We start from the raw sequence: 13,497 nt of genomic DNA, 5'->3' as shown, positions 1-13,497 counted from the left end.
CTCATGGTTTCCTGTATCAGGAGTTCTGGCAAAGCCCAGAGGGTCCAACTGAGTCCTGCCGGGGTTCAGAGAGAGAGGTCCAAATGACCACATACAGCAGAGACAGTTAAATAAGGGACGTGTTTGTGCCTCTGGCCGTCACCTGTTCCTAGGTTCTCCGACATGCTCTAGTGGAGACAGGAGTGGGATCTTTCACACCTTCCCAAGGCGGGAGCATTCCTGCCTTGATGAGTTTGCTTCCCCAAGACCACCAAGAGCACTGTAGAGTCAGAGGAGTCTGAAGGTAGCGTTGGTCGGCTCTGTTCATTACTGGGCTACAGCAGGGTAGAAGGCAGATTCAGTGTGAGACCCTGAGTTCACAGATGCACCAAGATTCCATCTTAACAGCCCACTGCATCATCGCAGCAGCTCCGCCACGTGCACTCACTGAAGTCACGGCTCTGAATGCTCAAATGAAACTTTAAGAAGTATCGCTTTGCATGTGCCTTTAAGGGCTTGTCTGCAAGCCCTGCAGACAGAAGCTTTGACCCACTCACAGCTCCCTCCCACCGAACCTTCTCCATTCCCACCACACTGTAGTTCACACTAAAGGCCCCCTTGTTCTGAATAGAGCACATCCAATATAAAGCTATATAGCAAAACTCCAGATTGAGAAGACCTACATGGTAATCTTAAGGAAGGAAGCCACCATTGCATTCCCCAGCCTCTGCAGAGCCCTAACAATTCCATCCAAACATCTCGAAGTAACTCTCAAGTAGCTCTAACAATATATCAAGGGTTTCTATAAAGTATAAGGAAATGAAATGCCAGTCTAACAGTTTACCACTTCTCTCCGTTGCATGAGCGAGCACTAAATTTGTGAGTTTGCCTGCAGTGGGTGAGGGCTTGAATGCCTTCGTTGTCTTTTCTACTACCCCTCTGCTAACATCCAGAAAACAGAGTCAATACAAGAGTGGGTTCAGAAGAAGAACGACGACGTCACATTCATTCACAAATAAAGGAACGCATACCAGTACCCACGGAGGTCAGGGGAGGGCAGAGGTCAGGAGAGGTCAGAGGTCAGGGGAGGGTGGGGGTCAGAAGAGGTCAGAGGTCAGGGGAGGGTGGAGGTCAGAAGAGGGCAGAGGGCAGGGGAGGGTGGAGGTCAGAAGAGGGCAGAGGGCAGGGGAGAGTGGAAGTCAGAAGAGGACAGAGGTCAGGGGAGGGTGGAGGTCAGAAGAGGTCAGAGGGCAGGGGAGGGTGGAGGTCAGGAGAGGTCAGAGGTCAGGGGAGGGTGGAGGTCAGGAGAGGTCAGAGGTCAGGGGAGGGTGGAGGTCAGAAGAGGTCATTGGATCCCCTGGAACTGGAGTTATGAATAGTCAGTTGTGAATGGTCATGAGCCGTCATGAGGGTGCTGGGAATTGAACCTGCTCCTCTACAAGAATAGCATGTGCTCCTAATTGATGAGCCATCTCTCCAGCCCCTAATTCACAAATGAACAGGACCACTTCATGTGTATTTATCTCCTCCTTAGCATGCATTTAAAAGAGGTGTGGGGTGAGAAGAAGGAGATGCTGTCTGTGGAGCCTGAGGATGACACGTTGGAGCAGGACATGGCGCTATCCCTGCCCAAGCTTTTTCCATGAACTGGTCCAAAGAAGTGGCCACTGTCTTTACATCATGACCCTTGACCCTCAAGAAAAAGACAGTGACTTACAACTGGCATCTCAGACAGGAAACTCACAAGCAGCACATCTGTGGGCTTCCTGTGCTGGAGCGCCCGCCTCTCAGGACTGGCACCGGGTTCTCACAATTGCCTCGGGTGTGTGTGTGTGTGTGTGTGTGTGTGTGTGTGTGTGTGTGTGTGTGTGTATGTGTGTGTGTGGCTTTGCACCCACTCTCAGGACTGGCACCGTGTTCTCACAATTGCCTCAGGGGGTGTGTGGCTTTGCACCTGCCTCTTCTGTGAAACTTGGACAGTCGGCAGCAAGCAGACTCTGCAGAAAGAAGCAGGGAGATGTGTTCATTCTGCTTCCTTCTGCCCTGCCCACAGGGAACAGAAATGCCTTCACTGGAGAGCACAGGCAGCCCGGCTTCTGTGGAGTTTCCTCTGAAAGAACGCGTGTGGGGAAAAGAGATTGCAAGCCATTTATAGCAAATGATCTAATTATGAGAGTTTGGATATTTTGGGGGTATGTTCAGAAAAATTAAATTAAACTCATAATCATTCCAAAGTATGACGAGTCTAAAGCTTCCCCAACGGACAGCAGGCTAATTAAGCCTACAAGAGAGCACTGTAAAACTTACCAGTGACATGCCTCTCCACCACAGCTTGGGATTTTTAAAATACTAAATCCATTTGTTCTTTTTGATTTGCAATTTTTATCACATCTTTACCTGTGCCTCGTCCCTCACCACATACAGTATTCTGCATCATCTTGTTAAAAAATATGTCTTAGCCAAGCCTGGTGATGCAGGCCGGTAATACCAGTTACCTGGGGAGGCTGAGGCAGGAGGATGGCAAGCTGAAGGGATGCCTCAGCTACAGAGCAAATTCAAGGTTAGCTTGGACAACTTAGTGAGACATTATCTTATAATGAGAGGTAAAAAGATGGGCAGAGATACAGATCACTGCTACAGCACTTGCCTAGCGTGCGTGTGCTAGGCCCAGGGTTCAGTCCTCAGCACTGAAAACGAAAACGGAGAAGAAAATAAATATGATAACTTTTGCTCAAATGGTAGCCACAGGCCACATGAATGCAATATTTAATCTCATGAACTAAAATGTGCAGCGTAGCCTCCCCATCACTCCAGCCACACTGCAAAACCTCATAGCCTCATGAGCCCTGGGAACATCGACATCATTGCAGAATGCTTGGTTAAACAGAAATTCTTCACAAACAAGGACTGTGCAAGAAACCACAAGACAGTTGTCAATAATGTCTTCATATGTCTGTGGTCTGAATCATTTCCCAGAATTGCTCTAAACCGCAAGAATAAAATGTATCGTGAATTCAGTAGTTCACAGAAGCCCTGCTCTTTGGTTTTAGCTGTGGTCTGTTTCTTCTTCCTCACTTCTGTCTTGAATTTGTCCACTTCTACAGTCACATGGCTAGATGGTGGACAACACAGGGAAAATGGTCCTTCTAAATTGAGTATTACAAGGGCAAGAGTGGAGAGGTGGGTCAAGAAGAAGCTTCCTTGAGGGGGTTCCCAGCCTCTCTAGTGAGGACTGAACGTAGCGTTGCACACGTGTTAGGTAATTATTACGCCACTGAGGTATTTCCCCGGATCCCTTTTTAGTTTTTATTTTGAGACAGGGACTTTCTAAGCTGCCTAGGCTGGTCTTAAACTCTTGATACTTCCTGCCTCAATCTCCCTAGACTTGGACCTGTCTGTACTTGTTGGATACATCTTTAAAGCTGTGCTGAGACAGAGGCTGAAAGCATGGAGCAAGAGAAATTATATCAGCATGCCCAGCCTGTAGGGACAGCTCAGAGATGGTCTTTCCCTCCAGCTGACCACTGGCAGTCCCCACTGGCTATCGCCCTTGCCCAGAGGTTAGCATCCGCTGAAGAGAGATGCCTCTAGGTGAGGCGTTTTCTCCAGGGGAAGTTTACATCCAATACCCGGCTGATAGAATCATAGAGTCCAGTCTCCTCATGTTCAATCTCAAGGTCTGTGCAAGCTGTAGAGTGCCATGTAGAGTCACCTTTGGCGTGACTGAGTCTCAGTCTAGCTTGTCTTTGGCCAATCCTGTGCTTTCCTTCTTCCTTCTGTAGCTCTCGAGATGAGTCCCTAGCAGTTCCCTTCATCATCATTCTGTCTCCACATCAGTAGTCCACAAGCCTTGGAACTGATCTTTACACACACATGCACACACAAGCACGTGAGTGCACACACACATGCACACACACAAGCTCATGAGTGCACACACATGCACACAAATATACATGCACACATGCATAAATACACACATAGGAATAACATAGTTTACAACATGAATAGATCAAAAGAAAAAACATGCAATTACCCCAATCACCATTAAAAGACCTTTTAAAATAACTCATATTTTGATAAAAAAAAATCTTCATTTAGTGAAATAGGAATGAACAAAGTGTGTATGCATTGATTTAAAAATTAATTACTAATAACCAATATCAGTCTTAGTGAAATTAGGTAGTCTATTCTTTTAAATTTTTCTTTTTTGTTACTTCAGTACTGGGTATATGACCCAGGGCCTTGTGTACTCAGGTAAATGTTCTATCAATGAGTCACACACGTCTAACCTTCGATGTTCTGTTTTGGTTTGAGATGGGAATCTTTTTTTTCCCCTTTGGGTTTTTTTTTTTTCTTTTTGAGACTGGATTTTTTCTTTTGTAATAGCTCTGGCTGTACTTTGTAGATGAGGCTGGCCTCGAACTAACAGAAATCCACCTTCCTCTGCCCCTCAAGTGCTGGGATTAAAGGCATGCACCACCATTCCTGGAGAGACGGAGTCTTCTTAAGTACCCTAGAATGGCCTTAAATTTGTCATCCTCTGTCTCAGCAAGAAGACTAATTTATAGTAAGAGAAACCCTTATAGAACAAAAGAGAACTGAAGATTAGCAGTAACCAATTCTAGGACAGAGTGAGACCTCAGGTCCTAGATCTTCCTTCCATTCCTTAGCTATGGCAGCATGTTTGATGCTGCTGACCCTGCTGGACACAGACACCCCTTGGTCACAGTGATCGATTCCATAGGGGAAATGCCAAGACCACAACTGCATGGAAAATGCTTCTTTTTTTTTTTTAAGAAAATTTTCTCATTCATTTTACACACCAATCAAAGATCCCCCTCTTCCCTCCTCCCATCCCCCAGCATCCCTCTCCCAACCCACCTCCCACTCCCCCCTACAAGAAGGCAAGGCCTCCTATGAGGAGGCACATCCAGTAAAGGTAAGTCCAAGCCCCTCCCACTGCCTCAAGGCCACATGAGGTGTCCCATCATAGGTAGTGGGCTCCAAAAAGCCTGCCCATACACCAGGGATGGATTCTGACTCTACACCAGCCCCCTCCCAAAGCAGATCAAGCTACACAATTGTCTCACCATGTGGAGGGCCTAGTCCAGTCCTAGGCAGGCTCCACAGCCATTGATCCAACTTTTCATGAGTTTCTACTAGTTTGGTTTGGTGGTCTCTGCAGGTTTCCCCATCATGATCCTGATGGAATTGCTCATAGATTTCCTCTTCTCTCTCTTTGACTGGACTACTGGAGCTCTGCCTGGTGTTTGGCTGTGGATCTCTGCATCTGCTTCCATCATATCAGTCACTGGAGAAAAGCTCTGTGATGATCAGATCACTGGGATAAGCCAGTCCAACACAATAAAGGCAACTTACAGCAAGCCATAGCCAACATCAAATTAAATGGAGAGAAACTCAAAGCAATTCCACTAAAATCAGGAACAGGACAAGGCTGTCCACTCTCCCCATATTTATTCAATATAGTACTTGAGGTAAGACAGCAAAAGGAGATCAAGGGGATACAAACTGGGAAAATGTTTCTGTCTCTTTAAGCCATCATCATCTGGCCTTTCTCTCAGTTTCCTGATCTCTGAGACCCAGGCAGCTCAGTGACTTCCTCTCTGCTCAGCCCTCGGGCACAGAGACTTCTGCACTCACAGCTGAAGGGAAGGCAGGAGGCTGGGGCTTCTCTGGGACACTTCAGAGTCTATCACCAAGAAAGGTGAGCCTGAGCCTGTGAGCTGGGGTGGAGAGGGGGCTGGGCTGCGAGACCCAAGTATCTGCTGCCTACCCAGCGCATTTTACAAAGCACCATGCAGGTACACACCAGGCATGCAGCACAGACAAGAGCAGACTTCTAGATGCTTGAGGGATGGTCTGGGTTTCACCTTGAGCAAAGTCGGAGGAAGTCTTAGGAGTACACACATTCTTGAGGAGCAGACTTGTTTCTTCCTACACTTCTTTCATCCGGTAAGAGAAATCTGTTCTAGATTCCCTTCCAGGAACAAAGCGCAGGTTAGCCAACACCGTTCCTCAAACTGAACTTTCAGCGAAGGCCAAAGATACTCCTGGGTCCCTATACACCATTCTTTCGAGGCCAGTCTCTAGGTGCCAAGTCTGCGCCCCTCTGAAGTCTCTTATCCTCACCACCTGTAGGAGGGGGGCTCTAACGGACCTTGGAGAGTGGAACTTGGTCATCAAGCCCTGTCCCCACCTAGCATTTAAACCTTTGCTTCCTGATTCAAGTTTCTCCCACTCCAACTGCAGAGACCTTGGTTTCTTTATGTCTACAATGAAGAGTTTATGAAATAGCTCGTTTTCAAACCTGGATGTGGATTAACTTCATGAGAAATGTACCACTTGTACCAGAACCACTGGGGATGGGTTCAAGAAATGTGATGTTGAGGGGAACACCTAAATATTTTTGAGAAACATCAAGCCTGGAGGCAAGGAACCAGATGACTCTTGAGTTCTCTTAAGCATACAGAATCATTCATCCTTTATATTCCCAGATAATAAAAACCATCTGTCACCCAATATCTTACCCAGTGTTTAATTTTCTCTTAAAAACCATTGAAAATAACATCTGCTTTCACTATGAACTCTGGGGATTCCTGGTGGCCTCCCCTGGAGACCCCTGGAGTCCAGCACACACTTCCTCATTTTTCTCCAGGACAAGGTCTTCAAGCTCCTGCAGAAGTCTTGTTTCTTGCCCTCAGTCTTATGGTTGTTTCTTCGTTTCTGCATCGTTTCTGGGAATTTGTCGATTTCTGCACCCAGAACAGTGACACAGAACCACACAGTACGTTCTACTAAAGGCTTTAGAGAGAGAGAGAGAGGGAGTGTTAACCCAACCTGTCCCCAAAGCCCCTCTTCGGGAGACAGGCTGTTGAGCTAACATTTCCCCTTTCTCAGTGTGTGGTGCCCACCGGAGGGAGTGTGGGAGGAAACACATCACCCATAGTGGAGACAAAGAGATTCTGAAATGATGGAGAAATGCAGAGAAACGCTCAGACAGAACGTGGGAGCAAAGCTCTCTCCAGAGAAAAGCCAGAGAGGGCTGGAGAGGCCGAATCTGGTGTCTGTGCAGCCACAGGCGGAGGCCTGTTAGCTGGAATGAGATTGGCCCAGCAGACTGAGGGGACACTGTGCTTTTGTGCTTAGGGACTCCTGGGATCAGGCACATGGGACCAGAGAGCGCTTGGTTCTATCAAATAGCGTTGCAGTCAGAGCATCTTCGGTGGAAGGGAAGCTGCTTAAAGAGAAGGGCTCAGAAACGGGTAAGATAACTTTGTGGAGTTGGTCCTCTCCATCTACCTTTACAGGGGCAGGAGAGCAAGCTCAAGTTGCCAAGATAGCACTGAAGTCTTCTTTCTGGGCTCCCCAGAAGCTGTTCTTCAAAATCCAGATGCTATCTCTAAGAAGGAATAGCAGATTTTACTATAGTGGACAAAGGCACCCACCATGTCCCTAGACACCCACCAGTCTCCCAAAGCACACACCTGTATGTTCAATTCCTTGTAGACAGAAGCCTTACTTTGTCTCCCTGAAGTCCCCTGTTCCCTGGACTCTGCCTGGCGTTGTGATTGGGTGTTGCCTGTTTGCAGGAATGAGAACATGGATTTGGAAATCAGAACTGAGAGTCCTCTGAGACACGTGGGGGGAAGGAAGATGGCAAGAGACAAGGAAAGCGCCTATGGTAAGAGCCCTTCTCTCAAGGTGTCCTGGCTGGTGTGAGAGCCCAGGGTAAGAAGTGGGTGGAGCTTCCTCGGGTCTGGAAGCCCCTGGGATGAAACAGCAGGACCTGGGTCCTGCATTTGGCTGTGTCTCTGTCCCTGCCCTGCTGAGAGAAGCTCAGAGCTTTGACCAGCCTGTCACTGGTTCCTAAGCATGAAGGAGGATGCTAAACCTACTCTGGTCTCCACAAAGATGATGGGAAATCCAGCAGTAGAGTGAGCCTCACTCACCAGGTCTCCAGAACGGGGGACTAACTGGTATTTAGTATTTGGGGATCAGGGAGATGACTGGGTAAAGGCACACACAGCCAAACCTGATGAGCTGATTTCAACTCCTTAGCCCACATGATGGGAGGAGGGAACTGCCTCCTGAAACTTGACCTTTAGCCTCCAGAGGACACAGTAGTATGACCTCCTCATAAATAAAATGTAATAAAATATTATCTAAAAGGGGGGCATTCTCTTTAGGGAGCCAGCTTCAGACAAGAGAGGAGGAAGAGGGACGAGGGTGAACTCTCTTCTCTCACTCTCTAACAACCCAGTTGAAAGCCCCACATTATCTCTGCTTTTGCAGAAGAGTTATGTCCTAGACTGAGCACTCCCTGCCCTTACACAAGGAGCACCTGGTGGGCAGTGATTCAACCCGTGTCTGGGACTGAGGGGCTCCCATGTGCTCAATGGCCAGCATGTGAGGGGAACATTAGGGTCAGATCAGCATCAGGTCGGCCTGTGTGTGCAGGACCAGAGACCCTGGTGGACCCAGGAGTTATGATGAGCACCTTCTGAAATGCAGCGGGAGCACCTGCAGGTGCACAGAGAATCCAAATGCAGAGAGGAAAGATGGGGAGGAGCCTGAGCTCTGAGAGCCCAAAGCAGATGGGAGCACCAGGCTTCCAAGGGGAGCAGGCACTGTGGGTCCTTCCCTTTTGTGCTGAAGGCTAGAACACAGGTGAGTCCCAGGGGAAAGCCATGACTCTGACTCAATGCTGTCATATCTGGTCCTCAGGCTCAGAGGAGGATTCACGGGTCCCACGGATGCCCCTACTGAGGCTCATCCTGGTAGGCAGCACCGGGACCCAGGACTAGCAAGAGTGCCACAGGTAACAGCATCCTGGGCCAGAAGTGCTTCCTTTCCAAGCTGGGGGCTGTGCCTGTCACCAAAGCCTGCTCCTGGGCCAGCAGGAAGTGGGCCGGCTGGCAGGTAGAGGTGGTGGACACCCCAGATGTCTTCAGCTCTGAGGTCTCTCAGACCGACCCCACGTGCATGGAGACAGCCCACTGCTTCCTACTGTCCTTGCCTGGGCCGCAGGCGCTGCTGCTGGTCACCCAGCTGGGTCGCTTCACCACTCAGAACAGTCAGGCACTGGCCGGGGTGAAGAGGGTGTTCGGGGAGCAGGAGCAAGGAGGACCTGGCTGGAGAATTTGCAGGATTACGTGTGCTTCATGGACAACCACAGTGCAGGAGCTGGTGGTGGAATGCCGGAGGGAGTCGGGGGTCGGGTGGGGAAGCGCGTTGCCCTCAACAACCTTGCCAAGTGAGGCACAAGCTGAGCAGCTGTTGGGCCCGGTGAGGAATCACGAGGAAGCGCACAACTCCAATGAGATACATGAGCTGGTGCAGGCCCTGCAGGACGCTGACCCCCAGGACCAACTTGCCAAGGTGGTGGAGATGGGGCCAGCACGCAGGCAGAAGGTCCTGCACACTAGGCTGCTAGCTGGGCTGTGGGTGTGGCAGAAAACCCATAAACTCTCTAAAACTCTAAACCGCTAGGGGCCTCCCTGCTGATCTAAGCTGTACTGTAAGGAAGACTGTTGGGGTCCAGTCTCCAGTAGTCTTTCCCCAGTGTGGAACCAAAATAAGACCAAAATGCTTTCACCTTAAAACTAAGGCCTCAGATTTCTCCTTTTAGGTACAGGCCATGAGTTACTGACACCAGTCAGTCCAGATTCCGGAAACCAGGAAGTGTAAAAGTACAGAGTCACAAGGTAGTCAGTCACGAGGTAATGACTGCCGGACTATGGAATGTTCCAACCCTGGTTTCCAGGGTGACTGACCACAGAAATGTCCCCACCTGAGGGCAGCCAATGAGAAATGGTGGCAGGCAACCACCCCTTTAGAAGTAAGATTAAGCCATGTTTTCTAGAAAGTCCCTAGAAGCGAGCCAATCGGAATTGTACTCGTTCTAGCACCCCTAAATGATGCAACCTTGTGGGTTTTGCCTTTAAAAACTGAGCTTGCAGAGAGGCGGGCACTTCCTCCAGCCTCCACTGCATTGGATCTGTTGGATGAAGTCCCTGCCTAGGCTTGTATTGCTTTTGGATATCCCGAATTAAACCTTGCTTTTGCATTCCAGCACGCTCGTCTTCGGTGGTCTCTCCGGTGGTTGCGATCTGGGCACAACACCCAGGGTTCCAGAACATATGCTACCAACGGGAGAATTAATCTGAGGGAAACAAATCTAAGTACACCAAGCTCTTTAGTTCATACACTTTATTCTTCTAAGACAAAATCTATCTACACAGCTTCAATTCTGTTCTCATAGTCAGCTCCTCTCTGTCCTTTCTCCTTCTGTCCTCTCATTATCCTAAGTCCTTCCCATCTTTGTTCCCCCATCTTCGCTCTCCCACTCACTTCATTCTTCCCAGACAAAATCCCTCGTGAACTGGTGTGTAAACACTTACAGGCAGTAAGTCTTTGACAATGCAAATGGAGGTTTTCAGGGTCCTCGGAAGAGCAGCCATAGTCAGCTTCATTTGCAACCCAAAAGGGGAGTGAATCAAGGAGGTGGGGTCAGTTAAGGGCTGGAATCGGTTAATAAATCAGAAAGGGAATTTATGTGTTCAAACTATATTCTTAGAAGTGGTTAGGTGAAACGTTACTATTCTGCGAGTCACTAAAATAAAGCTGCCCTTTTTTCCTAAGTGACCGTTTTCTGGCAGGGCGGGGGAAGAGTACTCAGTAGGTAGGTAACCTGTGTCACAGCATGAAGTACCTGATGTGAAAAAGCCCTTTTGTTCTGAGTAAATTGAGTGCAAGTCTAGAGGTGCCACTTGGGCTGTGAAAGAAAAGGGGGTCTGAGCTTAATTTGCACAAGAAATAAAGCTATGTACCTAATGTCCACCTAGCCTAGGCAGTGTCTCCTTACAGATATTTACCTTAATTCAGGAGACTAGCAGGTGGTATGGAATGTTATTCTGTCTTCCATTTGTCTTTGGATGTATGAGAGGTATCTCAGATAAAATGCTTTTGTCCAGATCTGGCCCTGGCCTTGGATGCTAGCTAAAGGAGATAATTACAGAAGGCTGACATTTGATTCTAATGCTAGAAACAAAAAACAAAAACCTGAAAGAAGGAAGCTTTGCCTGTGTGACTGTTATCCAAATACCTTAATATACAGGAAAAAACTATGCCCAAAGAATGAGCAATCCACACTGTTTAGAAGTTCTTAGGAAAAAGAATCAATTGGGTAACTACACCAGCACACATGAAATTCATAGCAGGAAGCAGCTGATATATTCCAAAGCCAAATATCACCAGGACTCCTTGAGACTTGGCGTATCCTCTGAAAGTGCCCTTGGCTTCTTCCAGGTATTAGCTTTGTCATAGTCAGCTGAATTCCTACTTCCTGAGGACAGTATCACTGCCCCACTGGATGGGTCAGTCCTACCTGACAGATTATAAACTAACTTTGACCCGTCCACTGATGATCAATTAGTGTCTATTTTGCATCTCAGGACCTCGGACTCTCTTTTCCTCCCTCACCTCCCTAAAATCATACAACTGGAGCTCTCAGGCAGACCCACTTCCCTTCCAGGACTTCAGTTTACTGAAACATTCTGCCCTTTCCTCAGCTCTTCCCTCTTCTCTGCTGACCTCAGACTGCCCCTCCCTGTCAGGGAGTTGTCTTCCAGTCCCCCTAGTCCACACACACACTGCACCAAGAGCTAGAATGAGCACTGAATCTGTCATTCCCATAAATAAGTGCACTGGATTGTCTCATGATGTTTTTTTTTTTAAATGTTTATTTATCTTATGCTCACTGAACAAAGAGACACAGATGCTATCTGCAAAGACATGCAGAGAAGCACACATGCATGCATAGGCATTCCTGTGTCCACTATCAGAAGAGGACACACTGGAAGGGAAGGGTGCAGAGAGTGTTCTGATCAACAGTGCCCATCTTTCCAGGAGGGGGTTGTCTTCTCATCCTTGCCCATCACATCCTGGAGCACCTCTAGTGCTGACTGCTGGTGCAGGGCTAGTGTGGACAGTCTGAATTACTTGGAGAGCCTATCACAGCATGGAAGGCATGACAGGTGGCCTCAAACTCACAGCAATCCTCCTGCTTCAGCCTTCCCAGTACTGAGGTTAGATGTGTAGGCTAACACTTACAGCTTCTCCTTCATGTTTGAAGAAGAGTTTTGCCAGATAAAGAATTTGAGGTTGACATTTTTCCCCCAGTATTTTGTGCCAACTTACTGATTTCTGGTTGGTGATGAGGAAGTGGCAGCACTCTTGTTTAAGGTACCTTCTACATGACGGGCCGCTTCTTTCTTACTGTTTTCAAGATTCTCTTCGACGTCTTTTGAAAGCTTGATTATAATGTGCTCAGGTATGAGTTTCTCTAAGTTTATCCTATCTAAAGTTCATTAGTGTCTTTGATGTGCAGATGAACAGATTTTGTTTAATATGGTCACCATCTCTCCAGCTCCCTCTTCCTCCCCGTCTCCCCCTTCCGGGATTCCTATTGTATGTAAACTTCACAGGTCCCTGATGTGGCTGGTTTCTCTTAGTCCCTTTTTGCTGTCTGTTCCCAGAGTGTACCTCTCAATTGTCCACCTTCCAGTTCACTATTGCCTTTTCTGCTTGTTCAAATCTGCTATCAAGCCCTGCTGTGAACTTTTCATTTTATTATGCTTTTTGTCAACTCCGGAGCCACTGCTTGGTGTTTTAAACACAATGTGCATCTCTTTCCTGGTGCATTCTTTAAATGTTCTTTAACGGGGCATTACTTTAAACGTATCTTTACTTCTTTAGACATGTCCCTTTTGCTTATTCTGAAAGATTTTTAGCAGCTGACTTGAAAACCTTTTGTGGTAAGTCTTACATCTGAGCTTTCTCCGGACAGATTTATTGGAAGTTTTTTTTTTTTTTTTTCTGTATACAGGCTGTATTGGTTAACTTCTGTGACAACACCATGACCAAAGCACCTTGTAGAAGGAAGCATTTACCTGGACTTTTGGTTCCAGAGGGGTAAGAGTCTGTCATGGCCAGGAGGTATGGAAGCAGGGGTGCACAATGATGGAGCAGGAAGCTGGTGGCTAGCATATTGAATAGAAAGTTTTGCTTGCTTAATTTTTGTTGAAAATGGACTCTTTTAAATAATAGGGTGCGGTGATTCTGGAGGTCAGGTCCAGGCTGCCCATGCCAAGGTCTGTTTATGTTGCTGTTGTTTTTGTTTTTGTTGAGTTTTCAGATCTGATTCTGTAAAGTCTATGCCCTTTTGGCACATACACATGTCACTGAAGTCTGCTTGGGTAGTCCAGTGGTCAACTAATGATCAAACAAAATGGCTTAGATTCCTGGACTCAGTAACTCCCCCAGACTGGAGGAGTTCTTGGTGTGTGTTTTGGGACACACCTTCAACATTCACCAGGGGTGCCCAACTCTGCCTTGATTTTGTGTTCTGCCTGTGAAGAGCCTCAAGACCAAGCAGGAGTGAAATCTTGAAGCATGCCCTGGTCTGTCCTGAGCATTCCCCAGCCTCAGCCATGTACA

The 13,497-nt window shown here is 47.7% G+C and overlaps 1 protein-coding gene across 1 annotated transcript; it reads left to right on the top strand.

Annotated features, from left to right (window-relative positions):
* Positions 1-6,672: 6,672 nt before the first annotated feature.
* LOC128098891 (GTPase IMAP family member 1-like) lies at positions 6,673-12,827 on the top strand. Its single transcript, XM_052720400.1, is given in 5 exon segments — positions 6,673-6,784; positions 7,147-7,262; positions 7,590-7,681; positions 8,725-8,798; positions 8,800-12,827. Coding segments are annotated over 3 exon segments (846 nt in total). The 5' UTR covers positions 6,673-6,784; positions 7,147-7,262; positions 7,590-7,599; the 3' UTR covers positions 9,490-12,827.
* Positions 12,828-13,497: the final 670 nt, after the last annotated feature.

This window comes from Peromyscus californicus, unplaced genomic scaffold, assembly GCF_007827085.1.
Source record: "Peromyscus californicus insignis strain IS unplaced genomic scaffold, ASM782708v3 Scaffold_6__1_contigs__length_162567912, whole genome shotgun sequence".
NCBI lineage: Eukaryota > Metazoa > Chordata > Mammalia > Rodentia > Cricetidae > Peromyscus > Peromyscus californicus.
This window is presented reverse-complemented; position numbering and strand designations above follow the sequence as displayed.